General features: G+C 51.2%; 1 protein-coding gene across 1 annotated transcript; it reads right to left on the bottom strand.

Moving 5' to 3' along the window:
* Positions 1-280: 280 nt before the first annotated feature.
* On the bottom strand, positions 281-24,370 carry LOC144611741 (snake venom vascular endothelial growth factor toxin ICPP-like). The gene is made up of 8 exons (XM_078430974.1): positions 24,314-24,370; positions 18,438-18,459; positions 15,631-15,827; positions 14,156-14,235; positions 12,335-12,364; positions 11,779-11,844; positions 7,521-7,671; positions 281-1,495 (listed from the first exon to the last, which is right to left on the bottom strand). Exons 1-7 carry the CDS (start codon positions 24,368-24,370, stop codon positions 7,596-7,598), a joined length of 528 nt encoding a protein of 175 aa, XP_078287100.1. The 3' UTR covers positions 281-1,495; positions 7,521-7,595.
* Positions 24,371-24,959: the final 589 nt, after the last annotated feature.

The following is a 24,959-nucleotide window of genomic DNA, read 5'->3' as shown; positions in this document are numbered from 1 at the left end:
GTCTCTGGCGCTGTGAGGCAGCAACTCTACCGCTGCGCCACCGTGCTGCCCAATTTATTACTGTGCCTAACACCTCTGTTAACACAGCTTCAAAGATTCGGTCAGTGGAATTCTGTCCAGGAAATCTCAAGATAGACACCAAGTGCTGAAGTACTCAGCGGGTCAGGCAGTATCTCTGGCGGAAAAGGAATGTTACTCCAAATTAAACAATCTTAAATTATTCCAGGACAGAAGAAATAATGACCACTGGAGGAAATAACAGGTACATTATTCAAAGAGAAACAAATAAAAACACAAATTTTAATTATTCAGAGTAATAAACAGTCGGTACATTTTATACATTAAACTTCAGTTTTTTTCCCCCCATTTTAAACAATAATTCACAAAGGTCAAAAAAATTATTTTATAATTGTTCTCTGCAGTGGTAGTCAGGTTATAGAATCAGGTCCCTGTTTCCCACAGATGTCCACATTTAGTTTAGAGTTACAGCATGGAAACAGGCCCTTCGGCCCATCGGAGCCATGCTGACCGTCGATCACCCCTTCACACTAGATCTATCATCCACTCCCCACACACTCGGGGGCAATTCACAATTAACCTACAAACCCGCACGTCTTTGGGATGTGGGAGGAAACCGGAGCACCCGGAGGAAATTCACGTGGTCACAGGAAGAACGTGCAAACTCCACACCGACATCACCCAAGGTCAGGATCGAACCCGGGTCTCTGGCGCTGTGAGGCAGCGGCTCTACCCGCCACGCCACTGTGCAGCATTATGTGTGTGGGAGCTCCCTACTACCAGTTTAAAGTATTCTGGATGAACCCAGGCAGTGGGTACGAATTGGCCCATCAACTGTGTTGAATGTACCTCATTCTGTTCCCTGTACGAGGCTTAATATCCAGTGACCAGTGGATCCGGGGCAGTGGACTCTGGCTTCTTGCCAGAGGAACACCAGTACCTCTGGATCCATAGCCCTGCTATAGGGGGGCAGATCTTTGAGGGCTGGGACCGATCACAAGTGACGTTGGTCTGAGAAGGATTTCAATTATGAGATGATTTGATTACAATGGGTGACAGTCAGAACAAATTTTGCTTGGCAGCCCACACCCCAGCAATATGAACATTGACTTCTCTAACTTCAAGTAACCCTTGCTTTCCCTCTCTCTCTCTCCATCCCTCCCTTTCCCAGTTCTCTGACCAGGCTGACTGTCCCCCAGATTAAATTTTATCTCTGTATGCTTCGTTGTCACCTTCTCCTAGCTAACAATTTATTGATCTATTCTATTTTCCTTGATAATCCGCATCCCCTTTGATGTCTCGTTTTCACACCTTGCACTTCCTTATCTCTGTGTCTCCCTCTCCTCCCGACTCTCAGTCTGAAGAAGGGTATCGACCCGAAACGTCACCCATTCCTTCTATTCAGAGATGCTGCCTGTCCCGCTGAGTTACTCCAGCATTCTGTGTCCATCTTCAGTGTAAACCAGCATCTGCAGTCCTACAAATTAAGTGTCAATTTTGTGTGTTAATATGCCTATCATCACGTACCGAAACACTCAGCAGGGAGACACCCAAAACGTCACCCATTCCTTCTCTCCCGAGATGCTGCCTGACCCGCTGAGTTACTGCAACACTTTGTGTCTACCTTCGATTTAAACCAGCATCTGCAGTTTTTCTCCAAAACACTCGGCTGGTCAGACAGCATCTGTGGGGAGAGGAACAGTTAATGTTTCAGGTGGATTTCTGATTTTACTTCAGATTTCCAGCACGTGCAGATTCTGATTTACAATCACGAGCACTGTAATGTTGCCCTGCGTGAGATTTGCAGGGCGGGTTTAAAGGATTAAACCAGAAATCCAACGTAGACACAAAATGCTGGAGTAACTCAGCGGGACAGGCAGCATCTCCGGAGAGAAGGGTGACGTTACGGCTCATAGAAACATAGAAAATAGGTGCAGGAGTCGGCCATTCAGCCCTTCGAGCCAGCACCGCCTTTCAATATGATCATCCAAAATCAGTATTTATTCACAAAATGCTGGAGTAACTCAGCAGGTCAGGCAGCATCTCAGGAGAGAAGGAATGGGTGACGTTTCGGGTCGAGACCCTTCTTCAGACTCAACCCGAAACATCACCTACTCCTTTTCCTCCAGAGATGCTGCTTGGCCCGCTGAGTTACTCCAGCGTTTTGCGTCTATCTTCGGTTTAAACCAGCATCTGCAGTTCCTTCCCACACAAACCAGAAATCCGGCTTTAGTTCCTTTTTTTTTTGCCTACACGGGATAAAGAAATGAATATTGCACATCAAACAGAGAGACAAAGTGTTAGGAGTCACTCGTATGGGGGACTGGCAGCATCTCTAGAGAAAACCCCCAGAAATGCTGCCTGACCTGTTGAGTTACTTTCAGTTTAGTTTATTTCACACAATGCTGGAGTAACTCAGCAGGTCAGGCAGCATCTCAGGAGAGAAGGAATGGGTGACATTTCGGGGGTCGAGACCCTTCTTCAGACTTTAGTTTAGAGATACAGCGCGGAAACAGGCCCTTCGGCCCACTGCGTCCGCACCGACCTGCGATCCCCGCACACTGACACTAACCCACATACACTCGGGAAGATTTACATTTATACCAAGTCAATTAACCTACAAACCTGTACGTCTTTGGAGCGTAGGAGGAAACTGAAGATCTCAGAAAACCCACGCAGGTCACGGGAAGAACGTACAAACTCCGTACAGACAGTGCCCGTAGTCGGGATCGAACCCGGGTCTCCGGCGCTGCAAGCGCTATAAGGCAGCAACTCTACCGCTGCGCCACCGTGCCACAGTTACTCCAGCACTTTGTGTCCTTTTTTTAACTATAAACCAGCACTTGCAGTTCCTTGTACCTCAACGATGCACAACATTGGGTGTGACCCTGATCTCCATTCAACAGCGTCACCTGGATAATCATTGCGTTGGCTCAGTCATTATTTCTCACGTGTACATATGATCTAGGACGCCTCTCAGCCTGAAGGTAGACACAAAATGCTGGAGTAACTCAGCGGGTCAGGCAGCATCACTGGAGAGAAGGAATGGGTGACGTTTCGGGTCGAGACCCTTCTTCACACTGAGAGTTGGCGGAGAGGGAAACGAGAGATATAGACGGTGATCATAGAGAGATATAAAACAAATGAATGAAAGATAGGCAAAAACGTAACGCTGAGAAAGGAAACAGGCCATTGTTAGCTGTGGGCTAGGTGAAAAGGAGTCGCAGACAATGAAACTCAACAAGACGATAGTGAAACTAGTACAAGGACTAGGGTGGGGGAGGGACGGAGAGAGGGTTACTTGAAGTTAGACAAATCAATGGACAGGTGTTCAGTGAAACGATCGCCAGTCTGCGTTTGGTCTCGCTGATGTATATGAGTCTCCACCTTGAACAATGGATACAGTAGATGAGGTTGGAGGAGGTGCAAGTGAACCTCTGGCTAACCTAAAAGGGCTGTTGGGGTCCATGGAAACGGGTCCTTCGGCCCACCGAGTCCGCACCGACCAACGATCCCACACACACACACACTAGGAACAATTTACACATGCACCAAGCCAATTAACCTACAAACCTGTACGTCTTTGGAGTGTGGGAGGAAACCGAAGATCTCGGAGAAAGCCCACGCAGTCACGGGGGGAACGTACAAACTCCGTGCAGACAGAACCCGGGTCTCCGGCGCTGCATTCGCTGTAAGGCAGCAACTCTACTGCTGCACAGGTCTGAAGAAGGGTCTTGACCCGAAACATCACCTATTCCTTGTCTCCATGGATACTGCCTGACCCGCTGAGTTACTCCAGTTTGTTGTGTCTACTTTCCGATCAACTCTTTGGTTCCCTTATAATCCATCTATACTGGGGGGGTAATTTATACCGGCCAACTAATCTACCAACCTGCACATCTTTGGGATGTGGGAGGAAAGCCGAGCACCAGAAGGAAACCCATGCAGTCTCAGGGAGAAAATGCAAACTCCACTCAGACAGCACTGGAGGTGATTAAACTTAGCGCATTGCGCAGTTCCCAATTTAAAAAACTTTGGGCAAGGCTGCTTCGTACAAGGTTTGACAGGGGAGGAGAAGCATGATTAACCAGGTAGATTTTCAAGATGAGGGGGAGGCAGAGAAAGCTTAGTCAGGGAGCTTCACACACTTTTTCAGTCCGAGAGTTGTGAATCTGTGGAATTCTCTGCCTCAGAAGGCAGTGGAGGTCAATTCTCTGAATGCATTCAAGAGAGAGCTAGATAGAGCTCTTAAGGATAGCGGAGTCAGGGGGTATGGGGAGAAGGCAGGAACGGGGTACTGATTGAGAATGATCAGCCATGATCACATTGAATGGCAGTGCTGGCTCGAAGGGCCGAATGGCCTCCTCCTGGTCTATCTTCTGTGCATCAGAAGGCAGGGACACCACAGATAGTTTACCCATCACGTCACCCATTCCTTCTCTCCTGGGATGCTGCCTGACCTGCTGAGTTGCACCAGCATTTTGTGAAATAAATACCTTCGATTTGTACCAGCATCTGCAGTTATTCTCTTACATCCACTGATAGTTTAGTTCAGTTTAGAGGTACAGCGCGGAAACTGGCCCTTTGGCCCACCGAATCCGCACCGACCGGCGATCCTCGCACACTAACACCATCCCACACACAGTAGGGACAATTTACATTTATACCAAGCCAATTAAAAACCTGTACGTCTTTGGAGAGTGGGAGGAAACCGAAGATCACGGAGAAAAGCCACGCAGGTCACGGGGAGAGCGTACAAACTCCGTACAGACAGCACCAGTCTATGTTGAAAGACTGGAGCGACTAGGCTTGTATACACTGGAATTTAGAAGGATGAGAGGGGATCTTATCGAAACGTATAAGATTATTAAGGGGTTGGACACGTTAGAGGCAGGAAACATGTTCCCAATGTTGGGGGAGTCCAAAACCAGGGGTCACAGTTTAAGAATAAGGGGCAGGCCATTTAGAACGGAGATGAGGAAAAACTTTTTCAGTCAGAGAGTTGTAAATCTGTGGAATTCTCTGCCTCAGAAGGCAGTGGAGGCCAATTCTCTGAATGCATTCAAGAGAGAGCTGGATAGAGCTCTTAAGGATAGCGGAGTCAGGGGGTATGGGGAGAGGGCAGGAACGGGGTACTGATTGAGAATGATCAGCCATGATCACATTGAATGGCGGTGCTGGCTCGAAGGGCCGAATGGCCTCCTCCTGCACCTATTGTCTATTGTCACCCGTAGTCGGGATCGAACCCGGGTCTCCGGCGCTGTGCCACCGCCCACAATCTTAAATGTGCAGCTAAACGCAGGTGATTGTTGCCCTCCAGTCCTCAGCCAGGCTTTCAGGAGGAATGAGATGAGATACGGTTGGCAAAGTAGCATCAAACATTAACTTGCGGGCAGGACCAGACGAGTGGTGCAGATAAGGATGAAAGAGCAGGTAAATCCGATATCTACAGATAGTTCCATTAGCTGGGGAATTCCTTCATGCTAGTCACAACAGGAAACATGGTCTGGGTGGAAGGCAAGTGTTGTACTATTGCCCAGCATCAACAACAGGGGAGATCAGTACACACGAGTCTGAAGGCCCTGCATGGATTAAGTGTCTGCAATGATAAGGCTCGTCTGTCTCCTGGCTCCTCATCTGTTCTTACGACATCGGAGAAGACCTGGAACATTAACCCTGTCTCTCTCGGCACTGTAAGCTGCCCGAGTCTTTAGTTCAGTTCAGTTTAGTTCTGAACTGCATGGAAACTGGCCCCTTCAGCCCACCGAGTCCACGCCGGCCACCGATCACACTTGTTCGATGTTACCCCACTTTCTCAACCGCTCCCTACACACCAGGGACAATTTACAGAAGCCAATTAACCCACAAGAATATTACTCTACTCTGTTATAGCGGACAATTGTCTTTGGGATGTGGGAGGAAACCGGAGCACCCGGAGGAAACCCATGCGGTCTGGGTTTAGTTTAGAGATACAGCATGGAAACAGGCCCTTCGGCCCACCGAGTCCACACTGATCAGTGGACACCCACATACTAGAATAGGAGCAAAGAGGTCCTTCTGCAGTTGTACAGGGCCCTAGTGAGACCGCACCTGGAGTACTGTGTGCAGTTTTGGTCTCCAAATTTGAGGAAGAATATTCTTGCTATTGAGGGCGTGCAGCGTAGGTTTACTAGGTTAATTCCCGGAATGGCGGGACTGTCATATGTTGAAAGACTGGATCGGCTAGGCTTGTATACACTGGAATTTAGAAGGACGAGAGGAGATCTTATCAAAACGTATAAGATTATTAAGGGGTTGGACACGTTAGAGGCAGGAAACATGTTCCCAATGTTGGGGGAGTCCAGAACCAGGGGCCACAGTTTAAGAATAAGGGGTAGGCCATTTAGAACGGAGATGAGGAAAAACTTTTTCAGTCAGAGAGTTGTAAATCTGTGGAATTCTCTGCCTCAGAGGGCAGTGGAGGCCAATTCTCTGAATGCATTCAAGAGAGACTGGATAGAGCTCTTAAGGATAGCGGAGTCAGGGGGTATGGGGAGAGGGCAGGAACGGGGTACTGATTGAGAATGATCAGCCATGATCACATTGAATGGCGGTGCTGGCTCGAAGGGCCGAATGGCATACTCCTGCACCTATTGTTTATTGTCTAATTGTCAAAGCAGACACCTTCCTCCCCCCCTTCCTCCCCCCCCCCCCACTATGATCTGCTATAACGAGGATTTACCGTCCACAAACTCTCAACTAAGGCAGCACTGTGATATTTGGCTCCAGTGGCCGCTGCTTAGACAGTGCAGTCCATTTGCGTTGTTGATGATTGCCAACAACTCTCCCCAGTGGAGTTTAGTTTAGTTTAGAGACACAGCGCGGAAACAGGCCCCTCGGCCCACCGAGTCCGCGCCGCCCAGCGATCCCCACACACTAACACTACCCCACACACACTAGGGACAATTTACAGAAGCCAATTAACCTACAGGTGGGAGTTTGGGCACGGTAAATCCTCGTTATAACAGATCATAGTGGGGGGTTGTCTGTTATTGACAATTGTCCGCTATAACAGAGTGAAGTGTCTTTGGAGTGTGGGCGGAAACCGAAGATCTCGGAGGAAACCCACGCAGGACACGAGGAGAACGTGCAAACTCCGTACAGACAGCACCCGTGGTCGGGATCGAGCCCGGGTCTCCGGCGCTGCATTCGCTGTAAGGCAGCAACTCTACCGCTGCACAGCGTTTGCTCCGAGTCTGATGGAAAGGAGAGGCTCTGGGGAGGTGAGGAGGGGGGGAGAGGAGGGAGGGAGGGGGGGTGAAGCAACTGTTTTGAAAGTTTGTAAGAAGGACCCAGTCCTGATTGCCATTTCCTTCACCACTCCCCTCCCCACTTTCTCAGTGAGAGGGCTCTCATTCACCGAAGATAGTCACGTCAGGAAGTACAAAGATCTTTCCAACCCCCCCCCCACCTCCCCTTCATCCCACTTCCCCCCCGTTCCTGCAGTCGATGGAAGCCATCACCATTCTTCATCAGCACCGACCGACCGCCACGCTTCCTCCTCATAGTCTCCCCGCAGTTCAGACGGTAATCTGGGTTCACCGGCCGCCTTCTCCACCATCTCCCACCTTCTCTCGTGCTGTCTGGGGTCGTTTCTTCCGCACTTTGGGGCATCTGGACAAGAGAGAGACACGGAGAGAGATTGTGCATAGGGAGGATATCTTGTGGTTCGTAGAGGGGGAAAAAAACTGCACATGCTGGTTGAAGTCGAAGGTCGGGACAAAATGCCGGAGTAACTCAGCGGGTTGAGATTGATCAGCCATTATCACATTGAACGGTGGTGCTGGCTCGAAGGGCCGAATGGCCTACTCCTGCACCTATTGTCTATTGGGTCAGGCAGCATCTCGGGAGAGAGGGAATGGGTGACGTTTCGGGTTGAGACCCTTCTTCAGACTGATGTCAGGGGAGGGGGCGGGTTCCGTGTGTCCACCTTGTATAACTTGTGGGTCAGGGATATGGATCCAGAGGTACTGGTGTTCCTCTGGCAAGAAGCCAGAGTCCACTGCCCCGGATCCACTGGTCACTGGATATTAAGCCTCGTACAGGGAACAGAATGAGATGCATTCAACACAGTTGATGGGCCAATTCGTACCCACTGTTTGGGTTCATCCAGAATACTTTAAACTGGTAGTAGGGAGCTGTCACACACATAATGCTGCACAGCGGCGCGGTCACGAGGGGAACGTACAAACTCCGTACAGACAGCACCCGTGGTCGGGATCGAACCCGGGTCTCCGGCGCTGCGAGGCAGCAACTCTACCGCTGCGCCCTTTGTTCAGCGTCTTCCAGGTGTGGACAATCACAAGGAAAATAGATCGGATAAACACACTTTCGGGGAATCAAGAACCAAAGGACATAGTTTAAGTTGGGGGGGGGGTGAGATTTAGTCAAGACTTGAGGGGCAACTTTTTCACAGAGAAGTGTGTGAATTTAGTTTTAGTTTTTAGTTTTAGAGATACAGAGCAGAGAGAGGCCCTTCGGCCCACTGAGTCCGTGCCGACCAGCGATCCCCGCACACGAACACCGTCCGACACACCGGGGAACAATTTACAATATTTACCAAAGCCAATTAACCTACAAACCCGCATGTCTTTGTGGGAGGAAACCGGAGCACCCGGGAGAAAACCCACGCAGGTCACGGGGAGAACGTGCAAACTCCGTACGGACAGCACCCGTGGTCGGGATCGAACCCGGGTCTCCGGCGCTTAGAGGCAGCAACTCTACCTCTGTGCAACTCTCTTGTCTCTTGACCTGAGCCGCAGGTCCCGCCTCTGCAGTGTCGCCAGGCAACGGGGCAGACTGACAGGCTGGGCGTCCAATCGTGGACGGGCATAGGGTTGACGGCTCGGACGGTCCATTCAGGCTTGAGGGCCATTCTCAGTCCATCCAATGAGTGTGGCCAGGGGGCGGGACTCTGTCCCACAGAGTCAGTGGACACCTGGACAGGTACATGGCCGGGAAAGGATTAGAGGGATACAGAACAAATGTGGGGAAATGGGACCAGCTTAGATGGGTCATCTTGGTCAGCATGGATAGGCTCAAGTCAATTTTATTTGTACAGCACATTTAACAACAACCCACGTTACCCAAAGTGCTGTATATCAGTTCAGGTACTAAGAACGAACATACAATGGCACACAAACATAACAGCACATACATAAACAGTTCACAGCGCCCCCTCAGAGGGCCTCAAACGCCAGGGATTAGAAATAGGTTTTGAGCCTGGACTTAAAGGAGTCGATGGAGGGGGCAGTTGTGATGGGCATGTTGGGCAGAAGGTAGTGAATTTGCAGAATTTCATGAGCCTGTACCTTCTTCCTGGTGGCAGGAGCAGAATGAGAACGTGACCAGGGTGGAATGGGACCTTTGACAACATTGGCCGACATTTTGAGACATCCAACACCATCAAAGGGATTAATGTCACTTTTTTGTTTAGTGAGCTAGCAGAAAGTCGATGGGCTGAATGGTCTCTTTTGTAAAGCAATATGAAATGTGAGAAGTGCACAGGACCAATTATGGATAGACGTTAACTGCTATAAGAAACACAGAAAATAGCCAGCACCACCATTCAACATGACCATGGCTGATTAACTAAAATCAGTACCCCGTTCCTGCTTTCTCCCCAAATCCCCTAATTCCGTTAGCCCGAGTTAGCTCTATCTAACTCTCTCTTGAAAACATCCAGTGAATTGGCCTCCACTGCCTTCTGTGGCAGAGAATTCCACAGATTCACAACTCTCTGGGTGAAAAAGATATTCCTCATCTCAGTCCTAAATGGCCGACCCCTTATTCTTAAACTGTGACCCCTGGTTCTGGACTCCCCCAACATCGGGAACATTTTTCCTGCATCTAGCCTGTCCAATCCCTTAAGAATTTTATATGGAAATATAATTATATAGAAAGACGCAAGGCTGATATCGTTAGATGAAGTGAGCAGTGAAAGACCTGGTAAATGGAGTACAATGTTATCTACAGGAATGTTTGTCTAAACTGTGAGATACATCAGAGCTCTGAGACCACAGAAGGATTTGGGTAATTCACTAAAGATTAGTATGCTGTCACAGTAAGTATCTCGGAAGGCTTGGAGAATGTTGTTGTTCATTGCTGGAAGAATCGAATGCAAGTTTTGGAGATACAGCGTGGAAACAGGCCCTTCGGCCCACCGGGTCCGCGCCGACCAGCGATCCCCGCACACTAACACTATCCTACACACACTAGGGACAATTTACAATTGTTTTACCCAGTCAATTAACCTGCAAACCTGTACGTCTTTGGAGTGTGGGAGGAAACCGAAGATCCCGGAGGAAACCCACGCAGGTCACGGGGAGAACGTACAAACTCCGTACAGACGGCGCCCGTACTCGGGATTGAACCCGGGTCTCTGGCGCTGCATTCGCTGTAAGGCAGCAACTCTACCGCTGCGCCACCGTGCCGCCCTAAGTGTTAGGGAGATAATGCTTCAGTTATGTAGGGCATTGGTGAGTTCATGTCGGACATAGTGTACTGGAGATAGACACGGAGTAGCTCAATGGGAACGGCAGCAACTCCTAATTTGAGGAAGGACGTCCTTGCTATTGAGGCTATTGAGTACAGCGTCGGTTCACGAGGTTAATCCCCGGGATGGCGGGACTGTCATATGAGGAAAGATTGGAAACACTGGGCTTGTATTCACTGGAGTTTAGAAGGATGAGAGGGGATCTTATAGAGATGTATAAAATCATAAAAGGACTGGACAAGCTAGATGCAGGAATGTTGGGGAAGTCCAGAACCAGGGGGCCACACACAGTCTAAGAATAAAGGGGAGGCCATTTAAAACTGAGGTGAGAAGAAACTTTTTCACCCAGAGAGTTGTGAATTTGTGGAATTCTCTGCCACCGAGTGCAGTGGAGGCCAATTCACTGGATGGATTTAAGGGAGAGTTAGGTAGAGCTCTAGGGGCTAGCGGAATCAAGTGATTTGGGGAGAAGGCAGGCACGGGTTACTGATTGTGGATGATCAGCCATGATCACTAAGAATGGCGGTGCTGGCTCGAAGGGCCAAATTGCCTCCTCCTGCACCTATTTTCTATGTTTCTATGGAGGGAATTCCAGTTGTCTATCCACACCTTGCACAGATGCTGCCTGACCCGCTGATTTACTCCACCTCTGTTTAGTTTTGTTTCGAGATACAGTGGAGAAATGGCCCTTCGGCCCACCGAGTCCACGCCGACCAGCGATCCCCGTACACCAGCACTATCCCGCACACTCGGGACGGTTTTTACAATCTTTTACCGAAGCCAATTAATCTACAAACCTGCACGTCTTTGGAGTGTGGGAGGAAGCTGGTGCACCCTGGGAAAGCCCAAGAGGTCACGGGGAGAAGGTACAAACTCCGTACAGACAGCACCCGCAGTCAGGATGGAACCCGGGTCTCCGCAGTCAGGATGGAACATCGTGCCGCCCCAAAGATCCACGTTCTACACAAGACCCCAGCATCTGCAGTTCCTCGTATCTTCTGTACTCATGGACTGACTGCATGATGTTTCATTTTCACACCTGACCCTTCCATATCGCTGCGTGTCTCCCTCTCCCCTGACTCTCAGTCTGAGGAAGGGTCTCGACCGGACACGTCACCCGTTCCTTCTCCCCAGAGATGCTGCCTGTCCCGCTGAGTTACTCCAGCATTTTGTGTCTTTTCTTCGGTGTAAAGCAGCGTCTGCGGTTCCTTGCTCTGCATACTCACTGGTTGTGTTGGGGATCATCGTTCAGCTTGGTTCTCCTCCGGTGACCTCTCCTCTTGCTGCCTCGCCTGAAAGAAAACATTTGCCCATTAAGTAAAACTTAGAACACAGGTGCAGGAGGAGGCCATTCGGCCCTCCGAGCCAGCACCGCCATTCAATATGATCGTGGCTGATCATCCAAAATGACATCACTACCCGGTTCTTGCTTTCGCCCCATATCCCTCGATTCCATTAGCCCTCAGAGCTCTATCTAACTCTCTCTTGAAAACATCCAGTCAATTGGCTTCTGTGTGGCAGAGAATTCCACAGATTCACAACTCTCTGGGTGAAAAAGTTTTTCCTCATCTCAGTCCTAAATGGCCCACCCCTTATTCTTAAACTGTGTGACCCCTGGTTCTGGACTTCCCCCCAACACCAGGAACATGGTTCCTGCATCTAACCTGTCCAATCCCTTAGGAATTGTATATGTTTCTACAAGATCCCCTCTCGTCCTTCTAGATTCCAGTGAACATTTTCCAGAGTCATTCGTTTATTGAACCAACGCTGGGATTCACGTACCTGTCGCCTTTCAATCGTTTCCGCCGTGGTCTGAAACAGAGGAGAGATATAAGAGGGAAGTGCAATACAGTACACCTCCAAAAGAGGCCACTCTGCCCATCTTCCATTTGCTAGCACTTTGACTGCACTCCGACCCTCTTCTCCTCTAAAGTCTCGTAAACGCTACTCCTTGGAGCTAAAACTCCAAGTGCTGGAGTACGTCAGAGGGTCAGGCGGCATTTCTGGAGGACATTTTGTTTAGTTAGGAGACACAGCGTGGAAACAGGCCCTCCAGCTCACGCCAGTCAGCGATCACCCCGTACTCTAGCACTATCCCACACACACCAGGGACAATTTACAGCAGCCAAACCTGGAGCCACAAAATGCTGGAGCAACTCAGGCAGCATCTCGGAGCGAAGGAATGGGTGACGTTTCGGGTCGAGGCCCTTCTTCAGACTGATGTCAGGGGAGGGGGTGGGACTGCCCCCTCCTCTGACATCAGTCTTAAGAAAGGTCTCGACCCGAAACGTCACCCATTCCTTCGCTCCTGAGATGCTGCCTGACCCGCTGAGTTACTCCAGCATTTTGTGTCTACCTTCGATTTTAACCAGCATCTGCAGTTTTGTTTCCTACTACAAACCTGTAGCCTTGGTTACAGATAGCCCTGATGGGTCAGTGGATATTTTAAAGGCAGAGACAGATAGATTCTTGATTACTACGGGTGTCAGGGGTTATGGGGAGAAGGCCGGAGAATGGGGTTGGGAGGGAGAGATAGATCAGCCATGATTGAATGGCGGAGTAGACTTGATGGGCCGAATGGCCTAATTCTACTCCTATTCCTTCTGACCATATGACCCTGTAAGTTTCCCGTTTTATTATCTATCCAGCACTTTTTCTAAGTCACTTCAGGTGGGCCTAAAATTGTCGCGCTATCGTGCACCGCTTTGGCTGTAGTTCAAGAACAAACATACAAACAAACGAGAGTTTTAGTGTATAGATGGGCCAAACGCAGGCAGGTGGGACCAGTGTAGAAGGGGCATGTTGGTCAGTGTGGGCAAGTTGGGCTGAGGGGCCTGTTTCCATGACGATGACTGTATAACTGGAGGAGGACTCCTGTCAGGGGGAGTGGGAGGCAGGGGGTGGGAGAGAACCCGGTGAACCAACCCCCCCCTCCCTCCCCTCTCCCCACTTTAGACAATAGACAATAGGTGCAGGAGGAGGCCATTCAGCCCCTCGAGCCAGCACCGCCATTCAATGTGATCATGGCTGATCATTCTCAATCAGTACCCCGTTCCTGCCTTCTCCCCATACCCCCTAACTCCGCTATCCTTAAGAGCCCTATCTAGCTCTCTCTTGAATGCATTCAGAGAATTGGCCTCCACTGCCTTCGGAGGCAGAGAATTCCACAGATTCACAACTCTCTGACTGAAAAAGTTTTTCCTCATCTCAGTTCTAAATGGCCTACCCCTTATTCTTAAACTGTGGCCCCTGGTTCTGGACTCCCCTAACATTGGGAACATGTTTCCTGCCTCTAACGTGTCCAACCCCTTAATAATCTTATACGTTTCGATAAGATCCCCTCTCATCCTTCTAAATTCCAGTGTATACAAGCCCAGTCGCTCCAGTCTTTCAACATACGACAGTCCCGCCATTCCGGGAATTAACCTGGTAAACCTGTGCTGCACGCCCTCAATAGCAAGAATATCCTTTCTCAAATTTGGAGACCAAAACTGCACACAGTACTCCAACCAATCAGTGCTTTGACCCTCCGCCCCTTCCCCCCCTCCCCCCCCCTTCCCCCCCCTCCCCCCCCCTCCCCCCCCCCTCCCACCCTTTGCTCACCGGCATTCACAGCTACTGTGTTCCATGAAGGTCATCTCCTCTGGCCTGGTCACCTGCTCCATCGGCTTCAACTTAATCACCTGGAAAATATCGGGTGGTTGGAGGTCCATCACCTTGAAGCAAGAGGGGTTTGACCACGGCCGTCTACAGCTCAGTGCCGAGCCCCTCGGTCATCGCAGTCACTCACCCAGCCACACGCCCGGAGTCTTACACCCTTACTTTCGTTTACTTTAGACATCGAGCGGGGAAACAGGCCCTTCGGCCCAACGAGTCCACGCCCACCAGCGATCCCCCCATCAATACTATCCTACACACTAGGGACAATTTACAATTTTTCACCGATTGTACATCTCCCCTCACCTGTATAGTCAAGGTGCACAACTCCCCACACCTGTATGGTAACAGTGTACATTTCCCCTCACCTGTATAGTCAAGGTGTACATCTCCCCCTCACCTGTATGGTCAAGGTGTACATCTCCCCACACCTGTATGGTCACAGTGTACATCTCCCCTCACCTGTACGGTGATGTTGTGCCCTCACCTGTACGGTCACGGTGTACATCTCCCCTCACCTTTATGGTGATGTGCCCTCACCTGTACGGTGATGTAGTGCCCTCACCTGTATGGTGATGTCGTGCCCACACCTGTATGGTGATGTCGTGCCCACACCTGTAAGGTCATGGTGTACATCTCCTCTCACCTGTACGGTGATGTTGTGCCCTCACCTGTACGGTCACGGTGTACATCTCCCCTCACCTTTATGGTGATGTGCCCTCACCTGTACGGTGATGTAGTGCCCTCACCTGTATGGTGATGTCGTGCTCACACCTGTATGGTGATGTCGTGCCCACACCTGTATGGTGATGTCGTGCCCACACCTGTATGGTGATGCTGTGCCCTCACCTGTATGGTGATGTCGTGCCCTCACCTGTATGATGCCGTGCCCTCACCTGTATGGTGATGTCGTGCCCACACCTGTATGGTGATGTCGTGCCCACACCTGTATGGTGCTGTCGTGCGCACACCTGTATGGTGATGCTGTGCCCTCACCTGTATGGTGATGTTATGCCCTCACCTGTATGGTGATGTTATGCCCTCACCTGTATGGTGCTGTCATGCGCACACCTGTATGGTGATGCTGTGCCCTCACCTGTATGGTGATGTCGTGCCCTCACCTGTATGGTGATGTCGTGCCCACACCTGTATGGTGATGCTGTGCCCTCACCTGTATGGTGATGTCGTGCCCTCACCTGTATGGTGATGTTATGCCCTCACCTGTATGGTGATGCCGTGCCCTCACCTGTATGGTGATGTTATGCCCTCACCTGTATGGTGCTGTCGTGCCCTCACCTGTATGGTGATGCCGTGCCCTCACCTGTATGGTGATGTTATGCCCTCACCTGTATGGTGCTGTCGTGCGCACACCTGTATGGTGATGTCGTGCCCTCACCTGTATGGTGATGTCGTGCCCTCACCTGTATGGTGATGTTGTACACGTCCCGCGCCGTACACCGCAGCTTCTCGTCCCCGCAGCAGCCAGCACAGCGCAGTAGGGGGACGCAGGAGGGTTTGAAGATCCAGTCGGACTGGGCAGGGAACTCCCGCACCACCTCCACCAGCACCTCGATGGTGCGGCAGTAGCTGCGGTTCCATACCTCCTCAAACGGCATGACTGGGGGCAACAGAAACACACAGGCATGCTGGGTATCCATGCTGTGGCCAAGCCTGACAGTGGACTGGCCCAGACTCAGGCAGCCTTTCCCAGTCCCCATCCCACCCCACACCTAGTCGAACCTGGAACTGTCCACGGTGGCGCAGCGGTAGAGTTGCTGCCTCATAGCGCCGGAGTCCCGGGTTCCATCCCGACCACGGGCGCCGCCTGCACGGAGTTTGTACGTTCTCCCCGTGACCTGCGTCTCTGGTTTTCTCCGAGATCTTCGGTTTCCTCCCACACTCCAAAGACGTGCAGGTTTGGAGGTTAATTGGCTTTGTATAAGTGTAAATTGTCCCTCGTGTGTGTAGGATAGTGTTAATGTGCGCAAGCAGGCCCTTCGGCCCACCGAGTCCGTGCTGACCAGCGACCCCTAAACTAAACTAAAACTAACCTGCAAATCCCTAAACTAAACTAAAACTAACCTGCAAATCCCTAAACTAAACTAAAACTAACCTGCAAATCCCGGTTTACCAAAGACAGACGCAAAGTGTTGGAGTAAATCAGCGGGTCAGGCAGCATCTTTAGTTGAGATTAGTTCAGAGATACAGTATGGAATAGAAATACACTTGACCAGCGATCAACCCTCACTATTCTACACACTAGGGACGATTTACAGCAGCCGATTAACCTACAAACCTGCACGTCTTTGGAGTGTGGGAGGAAACCGGAGCACCCGGAGAAAACCCACGCAGGTCACGGGGAGAACGTACAAACTCAGTACAGACGGCGCCCGTGGTCAGGATGGAACCCGGGTCTCTGGCGCTGTGAGGCAGCAACTCTACCGCCGCGCCACCCAATAACCATCTCAGTTGAGCGTGGATAGGTGAGGTTTCAGGTCCGACCCTCGTTCAGACATTGCAGGGGGGAAGCGGTGACACGGTTTGGGGCAACGTGGGGACCACAGCCTTCCTGATTGCTGTGGAATAACCCGTCGGGCAAATGGCAGAGGGGATTGCGCAGAGTCCGGGATAGAACGAGAGCAGGCGACAACGAGAGAGGGGGAGGGAGAGGGAGAGGGGGAGAGGGGGGAGGGAGAGTGAGAGGGAGGGAGAGAGGGAGGGAGAGAGAGAGAGAGAGGGAGAGAGGGAGGGAGAGAGGGAGAGAGGGAGGGAGAGAGGGAGAGAGAGGGAGAGGGAGAGGGAGAGGGAGAGGGAGAGGGAGAGGGAGAGGGAGAGGGAGAGGGAGAGGGAGAGGGAGAGGGAGAGGGAGAGGGAGAGGGAGAGGGAGAGGGAGAGGGAGAGGGAGAGGGAGAGGGAGAGGGAGAGGGAGAAGGGGGAGGGAGAGGATGATGGTGAGGGAGAGGGGGAGGGTAAGGGGAGGGAGAGGGAGAGGGGGGAGGGAGAGGGGGGAGGGAGAGGGAGAGGGGAGAGGGAGAGGGAGAGGGGGAGAGGGGGGGAGGGGGAGAGGGAGAGGGAGAGAGGGAGAGAGGGGGACATAGAGCTATGGAAGGGTAAGGTGTCAAAACACAGGTCAAAGCGGACAATGACCAAGGAAATAGAGGGACGGACAGAGTTGACGTGGGTAGGCTTTTCCCTTTGAGAGTGGGGAAGATTCCAACAAGGGGACATAACTTCAGAATTAAGGGACAAAGGTTTAGGGGTAACATGAGGGGTAACTTCTTTACTCAGAGGGTTGTGGCTGTATGGAATGGGCTTCCGGTGGAAGTGGTGGAGGCAGGCTCGATTTTATTATTGAAGAGTAAATTGGATAGGTATATGGATGGGAGGGGATTGGAGGGTTATGGTCTGAGAGCAGGTAGATGAGACTAGGTCAGGGAGAATGGTCGGCGTGGACTGGTAGGGCCGAACGGGCCTGTTTCTGTGCTGTAATTGTTATATGGTTATATGGTTATATGAAATGTAGGTTGGGACATTGTTAGCTGAGGGGGAGGGGGAGAGGGAGGGGGAGGGGTGCAGGGGCAGAGGGGGAGAGGGAGAGGGAGGGCAGAGGGGGAGAGGGAGAGGGAGGGGGAGGGGGGCAGGGGCAGAGGGGGAGAGGGAGGGGGAGGGCGGAGGGGGAGGGGGAGAGGGAGAGGGAGGGGGGCAGAGGGGGAGAGGGAGAGGGAGGGCAGAGGGGGAGAGGGAGAGGGAGGGGGAGGGGGGCAGAGGGGGAAGGGAGGGGGAAGGCGGAGGGGGAGGGGGAGAGGGAGGGGGGAGGGCGGCAGGGGCAGAGGGGGAGAGGGAGGGGGAGGGCGGAGGGGGAGTGGGAGAGGGAGGGGGAGGGGGGATGGGGCAGAGGGGGAGAGGGAGGGGGAGGGCGGAGGGGGAGAGGGAGACATAGAGATATGGAAGGGTAGGGTGTGAAAACACAGGTCAAAGCGGAAAACGACCCAGGAAATGTAGAATGGGACAATGTTAGCTGAGGGGGAAGGTGACAACAAGGCACACATGAGAGGTATAGAAGGCATGGCAAAGCTAAGCAGTGAAGGCAAGGCAAGGCAAGAAATTGAAGGCTTGGCAAGCCAAGTCATTGAAGGCTTGGCAAGGTAAGACGTGGCATTGAAGGCAAGGTAAAGTCATTATCTTTGCACAGAAATTAATCCTGCATCTCGTTTGCATCAAAGCTTACCTCCTGGAGCCTGGCTGGACAGCTGGAAGAAAGAAGAGAGAGATGTTTAGTGCTTGTTACTTCAAGAAATCGTTCCCAATCCCCGTCCCCCCCTCCCTCAGCCTCTCCACTTCCAGTCCATGGGTCTCCATGCTGGAACATGCCCAGGTGCTGGGCCTGTGCTCGCCAGAGTTTAGAAGGATGAGGGGGGACCTCATTGAAAAGTACCGAACCGTGAAAGGCCTGGATAGAGTGGATGTGGAGAGGATGTTTACACTAGTGGGAGAGTCCAGGTCAGATTCAACACCCTCTGACTAAATACGTTTATTTTTTCACAAAATGCTGGAGTAACTCAGCGGGTCAGGCAGCATCTCGGGAGAGAAGGAATGGGTGACGTTTCGGGTCGAGACCCTTCTTCAGACTGAAGACCCGACCCGTCCCGACCCGAAACGTCACCCATTCCTTCTCTCCCGAGATGCTGCCTGACCTGCTGAGTTACTCCAGCGTTTTGTGAATAAATACCTTCGATTTGTACCAGCATCTGCAGTTATTTTCTTATAATAAATTTCTTTAGTCAGAGGGTGGTGAATCTGTGGAATTCTTTGCCACACAAGGTTGTGGAGGCCAAGTCAGTGGATATTTTTAAAGCTGAGATAAATAGATTCTTGATTAGAACAGTGTCAAGAGTTATGGAGAGAAGGCAGGAGAATGGGGTTGAGCGGGAGAGATAGACCAGCCATGATTGAATGGTGGAGTGGACTTGTTGGGCCGAATGGCCTAATTCTGCTCCTATCTCTTATGACCTGATTGCAGTCTCACTGAGAGGGGTTGGAAACAGGACAGACAATTGAAGGACGTCTAAAGTGCATTGGGAGGACCAAGCTGGACACTCAGCCTGAACACAACCAGTCAGCACAGCAAGGAACTGCAGATGCTGCTTTACACCATAGACACAAAGTGCTGGAGTAACTCAGCGGGACAGGCAGCATCTCTGGAGGGAAGGAATGGGTGACGTTTCGTGTCAAGACCCTTCTTCGGACTGTGAGTCGGGGGAGAGGGAAAGGTTCCAGGGTAAGGTTAAGGTTCATGTTCACAAGGGATAGGAGCAGAATTAGGCCATTTGGCCCATCAAGTCTACTCCGCCATTCAATCAAGGCTGACCTATCTTTCCCTCCCAACTCCATTCTCCTGCCTTCGCCCCATAGAAACATAGAAAATATGTGCAGGAGGAGGCCATTCGGCCCTTCGAGCCAGCACCACCATTCATTGTGATCATCCACAATCAGTAACCCGTGCCTGCCTTCTCCCCATATCCCTTGATCCCACTAGCCCTTAGAGCTCTATCTAACTCTATGAACACATCCAGTGAGTTGGCCTCCACTGCCCTCTGTGGCAGAGAATTCCACAGATTCACAACTCTCTGGGTGAAAAAGTTTCTTCTCACCTCAGTTTTAAATGGCCTCCCCTTTATTCTTAGACTGTGTGTGTGGCCCCTGGTTCTGGACTCCCCCCAACATTGGGAATGATTTTCCTGCACCTAGCTTGTCCAGTCCTTTTATAATTTTACACGTTTCTATAATTTTAAACGCTTCCACAACCCCTGACAACAGTACTAATGAAGAATCTGTCAGTTTCTGCCTTAAAAATATCCACAGACTTGGCCTCCACTGGCGTCTGTGGCAATGGAGTCCACAAACTGACTGGAGGGATGCAACCTAAAATGTCGCCTAGTCCTCTTCTCCAGAGATCCTGCCTGAGCCGCTGAGGTACTCCAGGGATTTGTGCCTGTCACAGTGGAGGCCAATTCTCTGAATGCATTCAAGAGAGAGCTAGATAGAGCTCTTAAGGATAGCGGAGTCAGGGGGTATGGGGAGAAGGCAGGAACGGGGTACTGATTGAGAATGATCAAGTCAAGTCAATTTTATTTGTATAGCACATTTAAAAACAACCCACGTTGACCAAAGTGCTGTACATCTGATTAGGTACTAAGGAAAAAAAATGAAACAGACAATAGCACGCAAACATAACAGCACATACATAAACAGTTCCCAGTGCCTCCTCAATGAGCCTCAAACGCTAGGGAGTAGAAATAGGTTTTGAGCCTGGACTTAAAGGAGTGGATGGAGGGGGCAGTTCTGATGGGGAGAGGGATGCTGTTCCACAGTCTAGGAGCTGCAACCGCAAAAGCGCGGTCACCCCTGAGCTTAAGCCTAGACCGCGGGATAGTGAGTAGCCCCAAGTCGGCCGACCTGAGGGACCTGGAGATAGAGTGGTGGGTTAGAACATTTTTGATGTAGGGGGGGGGGATGTCCATTTAGGGCTTTATATGTGAATGGGAGGAGCTTGAAGTTGATTCTGTACCGTACTGGGAGCCAGTGGAGAGGCCAGAATCGGCGTGATGTGATCCCTTTTACGGGTACCCGTCAGGAGTCTCGCTGCGGCGTTTTGGACCAGTTGCAGGCGGGACAGGGATGATTGGCTGATCCCAGCCATGATCACATTGAATGGCGGTGCTGGCTTGAAGGGCCGAATGGGCTCCTCCTGCACCTATTGTCTATTGTCCACCCCGCCCACCTTGCACGGTGCCCCCTGCCCAGCGTCTGGTTAATCAAGCGCCCAGGCCACATCTCCCAATGCCTTGTGTACCCAACGTCACAATCATGGTCCAATGAAATGCCTCGGGAGGTACACCCGTGCAGGCGAGCTGAGTGGCACGGCGGGTAGAGCCGCTGCCTCACAGCGCCAGAGACCCAGGTTCGATCCTGACCTCCGCTGCTCTCTGAATGTGGACAGCACATCCCAATCACCCGCGGGTTTGTAGGTTAATTGGCCCTCTGTAAATTGGAGATTGTGTAGGGAGTGGATGAGAAAGTAGACCTAGTGTGAATGGGTGATTGGCGTGGACTCAGTGGGCCGAAGGGCCTGTTTCCGTGTGGTACCTCTAAGCTAAACTAAGTCCTTCACTGGTAAGATCCAGTTTTCTTGCAGCGTGGCGCAAGAGCGCTAGAGTTGCCTCCTCACAGTGCCAGAGACCCGGGTTCGATCCTGACTATGGGTGCTGTCTGTACGGAGTTTGCACGTTCTCTCAGTGACCGCGTGGGTTTTCTCCAGGTGCTCCGGTTTCCTCCCAATTCCGTAAGACATACAGGTTTGTCGGTCAATTCGCTTCAGCAAAATTGTAAATTTGTACATTGTAAATTGTAGAGTTGCTGCCTTACAGCGAATGCAGCGCCGGAGACTCAGGTTCGATCCTGACTACGGGCGCCGTCTGTACGGAGTTTGTACGTTCTCCCCGTGACCTGCGTGGGTTTTCTCCGAGATCTTCGGTTTCCTCCCACACTCCAAAGACGTGCAGGTTTGTAGGTTAATTGACTGGGTAAATGTAAAAATTGTCCCTGGTGTGTGTAGGATAGTGTTAATGTGCGGGGATCGCTGGGCGGCGCGGATTTGGTGGGCCGAAAGGGCCTGTTTCCGCGCTGTAGAATCTAAATCTAAAAAAAAAACAAAATTGTCCCTGGTGTGTAGGATTGTGCTAGTGTATCGCTGGTCGGCACGGACTTGGTGGGCCGAAGGGCCTGTTTCCACGCTGAAGTCTAAAGGGGGTTTCCGAGGGCAGATCAGAACAGTGTCTAGCCATCACTAATGTTTCCTCCCACAGAGTGCTTGTGTGAACCAGCTGTGTTTTAATGTCTATCCCATGCTTCAACATCTGGCAACGGCTCGCAACGCCAGATGTGATTGATTCACGGCGTTAATTCGACAGCAGCTGTGGTGGGATTTGCCCTCCTTCCTGCTGCCGATCTCCGACTTCTCCCCCTTCTAACATCACCACTCAGTCACTATGCTTCACATCCGCACCACATCTACACACTAAAACTCTCGTTTGTTTGTTTGTTTGTTTGTTTGTTTGTTCCTGAACTACAGCCAAAACGGTGCACGATAGCGCAACAATTCTGGCCCACCTTCCTCACCGTCGTCCCTTTGGTGCCAATAGGGAGAAGTTTAATTGAAATCGGTGTTATATTTTTTAAGTTATTCACATTTTAAAGTCTGTGGAATTCTCTGCCTCAGAAGGCAGTGGAGGCCAATTCTCTGAATGCATTCAAAAGAGAGCTAGATAGAGCTCTTAAGGATAGCGGAGACAGGGGGTATGGGGAGAAGGCAGGAACGGGGTACTGATTGAGAATGATTAGCCATGATCACATTGAATGGCGGTGCTGGCTCGAAGGGCACCTATTGTCCTGCACCTATTGTCTATAAATCTATCTCCTAGGGAGGGAGGGGGGAGGGAGGGGGGATAAGGGGGGTTGAGGGGGATGGAGTGGGGGGGGTGGGAAGGGGAGGGGGAGGGGGAGGGGGGGAAAGGGGAGGGGGGAGTGATGGAGGAGAGGGTGCTGCACCAATGCAGGAGAGGTTTGGGCCCAACGGGTCCACTTCGTCTAATCAAGAAATAAAATATGTTCTTTTTTAAATCCACAGCTCCAGTCATTCCCCTCATCTCTTCGTTTTCTGAACCATCTCGTCCATGTCGGGCAGGAACTGCAAATGCCGCTTTAAACCGAAGATAGGCACAAAAAGCTGGAGTGAATCAGCGGGGCAGGCAGCATCTCTGGGGAGAAGGAATGGGTGACGTTTCTTCAGATAAAGGAACTGCAGATGCTGGTTTAAACCGAAGATAGGCACAAGGAATGGGTGACGTTTCGGGTCTGATGTTGGTTTACACTAAAGATATTAGAGGACCAAGATGGACCACTCCATTGAAATCGCCTATACTGAAGTGTAGTACGCAAAGAGCATAACATCCGCCATTTTAGTAAGCAAAACCCGCCGATCGCTATGCCTCTCTGGTGTCAGGACAGCAGCCTGTCAAAAAACGAAGGAGCTGATTGTGGACTTTAGAAGGGCTCAACATCCAAGGACGTACACGCCACTGGTGATAAATGGGTCTACTGTAGATAGGGTGAGCAGCTTTAAATACCTGGGAGTCCACATCACAGAGGATCTGACATGGACAACACACATTGCTGCACTGGTGGGTAAGGCAAAGCAGCGCCTTTACCACCTCAGACAGTTGAGGAAATTCAGAGTGTCTCTGAGGATCCTTCATTGCTTCTACTCTGGGGCTGTAGAGAGCATTCTGTCCGGCAACATCTCAATCTGGTTTGGGAACAGCTCTGCCCAGGACAGGATGGCCCTGCAGAGAGTAGTGCGTTCGGCTGAACGCACCATGGGAACTACACTCGCCCCCCTGCAGGACCTATACATCAGGAGGTGCGGATCCAGAGCCAGCAACATTATGGGGGACCCCTACCACCCCAGCAATGGACTGTTCCAGCTGCTACGGTCACGCAAACGCCTCCGCTGTCACGCTATGAAAACAGAGAGGATGAGACGGAGTTTCTTCCCACAGGCCATCAGGACTGTTAACTCTCATATCACCAGGGACTACATTTTTTTTTTCTGTATTAATTTTAATTTTTATGCTGTAATTGAATTTTTTTTTGCACAATCCGCAGGCATTGCCACTTTCATTTCACTGCACATCGTGTATGTGCATGTGACAAATAAACTTGACTTGACTTGGTCTGAAGGGCCTGTTGAATCTATGACTCTATGAATGGCTGGTTGGGTCCTTGGATAGAGTCGAGGGGGGAGGTAAAGGGATGTGAGGTTGTAGATAGAGTGTGTCGTGGCCAGGAATCGGCCGCTCTGGGCAATGGGCGCTGCAGCTGTGCAGGAACCATGCAGCGATGCAGGAGCCGTGCATGCTTACATCTTAATGCAGGAGGAGAGAGACTTCTTCAAAGCCAATCTCGCAGCTGGACAGTGCAGGTCCAACCAAACGCACCCAGCCCTCCCACAACAACCACCGTTTGCATTGAAATACCACCACTGACCTTAAAGAAGCATTTAACATCACGGGGGAATAGACTGGGAATAGTCTTTTTCCCCATTGTAGGGGAATCAAGTTCATAATGTAGCCACAAAATGCCTGGAGTAACTCAGCGGGTCAGGCAGCATCTCTGGAGGGAAGGAATGGGTGACGTTTCGGGCCGCTGGCTGGGTGAGGTCACGTGGGGCGCGGGGCGGTGACGTCACCCTTTGTCCCTTATTTGGGAGCGAGGAAGTTGGCAACCCTACTAATACGGGACAAGGGCGGTCCCGTATGGGACAAACCAATTTAGCCCAAAATGCGGGACGTCCCGGCTAATACGGGACAGTTGGCAACCCCAAGTGTAGATGGGGGCGTGGTGGTCGGTGTGGGCTGGGTGGGCCGTTTCCACGCTAGACGATTCTATAACTCAGAGCTTTAGACGTTTAACTTTCGAGACACAGCGTGGAAACAGGCCCCTTCAACCCATTAGTTGGATCAGAAAACAATGAGATCAGGGAATGACTGGAGCTGGTGGATTTTAAAAAGAGCGGCTTTTATTTCTTCGGTAGACACAAAATGGTGGAAGAACTCAGCGGGTCAGGCAGCATCTCTGGAGAGAAGGAATGGGTGACGTTTCAGGTCGAGACCCACTGGGTCTGTGCCGACCA

The sequence above is a fragment of the Rhinoraja longicauda genome, chromosome 41 (assembly GCF_053455715.1).
Source record: "Rhinoraja longicauda isolate Sanriku21f chromosome 41, sRhiLon1.1, whole genome shotgun sequence".
NCBI lineage: Eukaryota > Metazoa > Chordata > Chondrichthyes > Rajiformes > Arhynchobatidae > Rhinoraja > Rhinoraja longicauda.
This window is presented reverse-complemented; position numbering and strand designations above follow the sequence as displayed.

What these genes read in the sequence shown, in the direction of transcription:
- LOC144611741 (XM_078430974.1), bottom strand. Translation starts at nt 24,370, where the DNA reads ATGGGGAAAAAGACTATTCCCAGTCTATTCCCCCGTGATGTTAAATGC. An exon ending in CACAGTAGCTGTGAATGCCG is followed by an intron (nt 12,365 to 14,155) that starts GTGAGCAAAGGG and finishes CCTCTGTTTCAG; the next exon opens with ACCACGGCGGAAACGATTGA. An exon ending in AAACGATTGAAAGGCGACAG is followed by an intron (nt 11,845 to 12,334) that starts GTACGTGAATCC and finishes GTTTTCTTTCAG; the next exon opens with GCGAGGCAGCAAGAGGAGAG.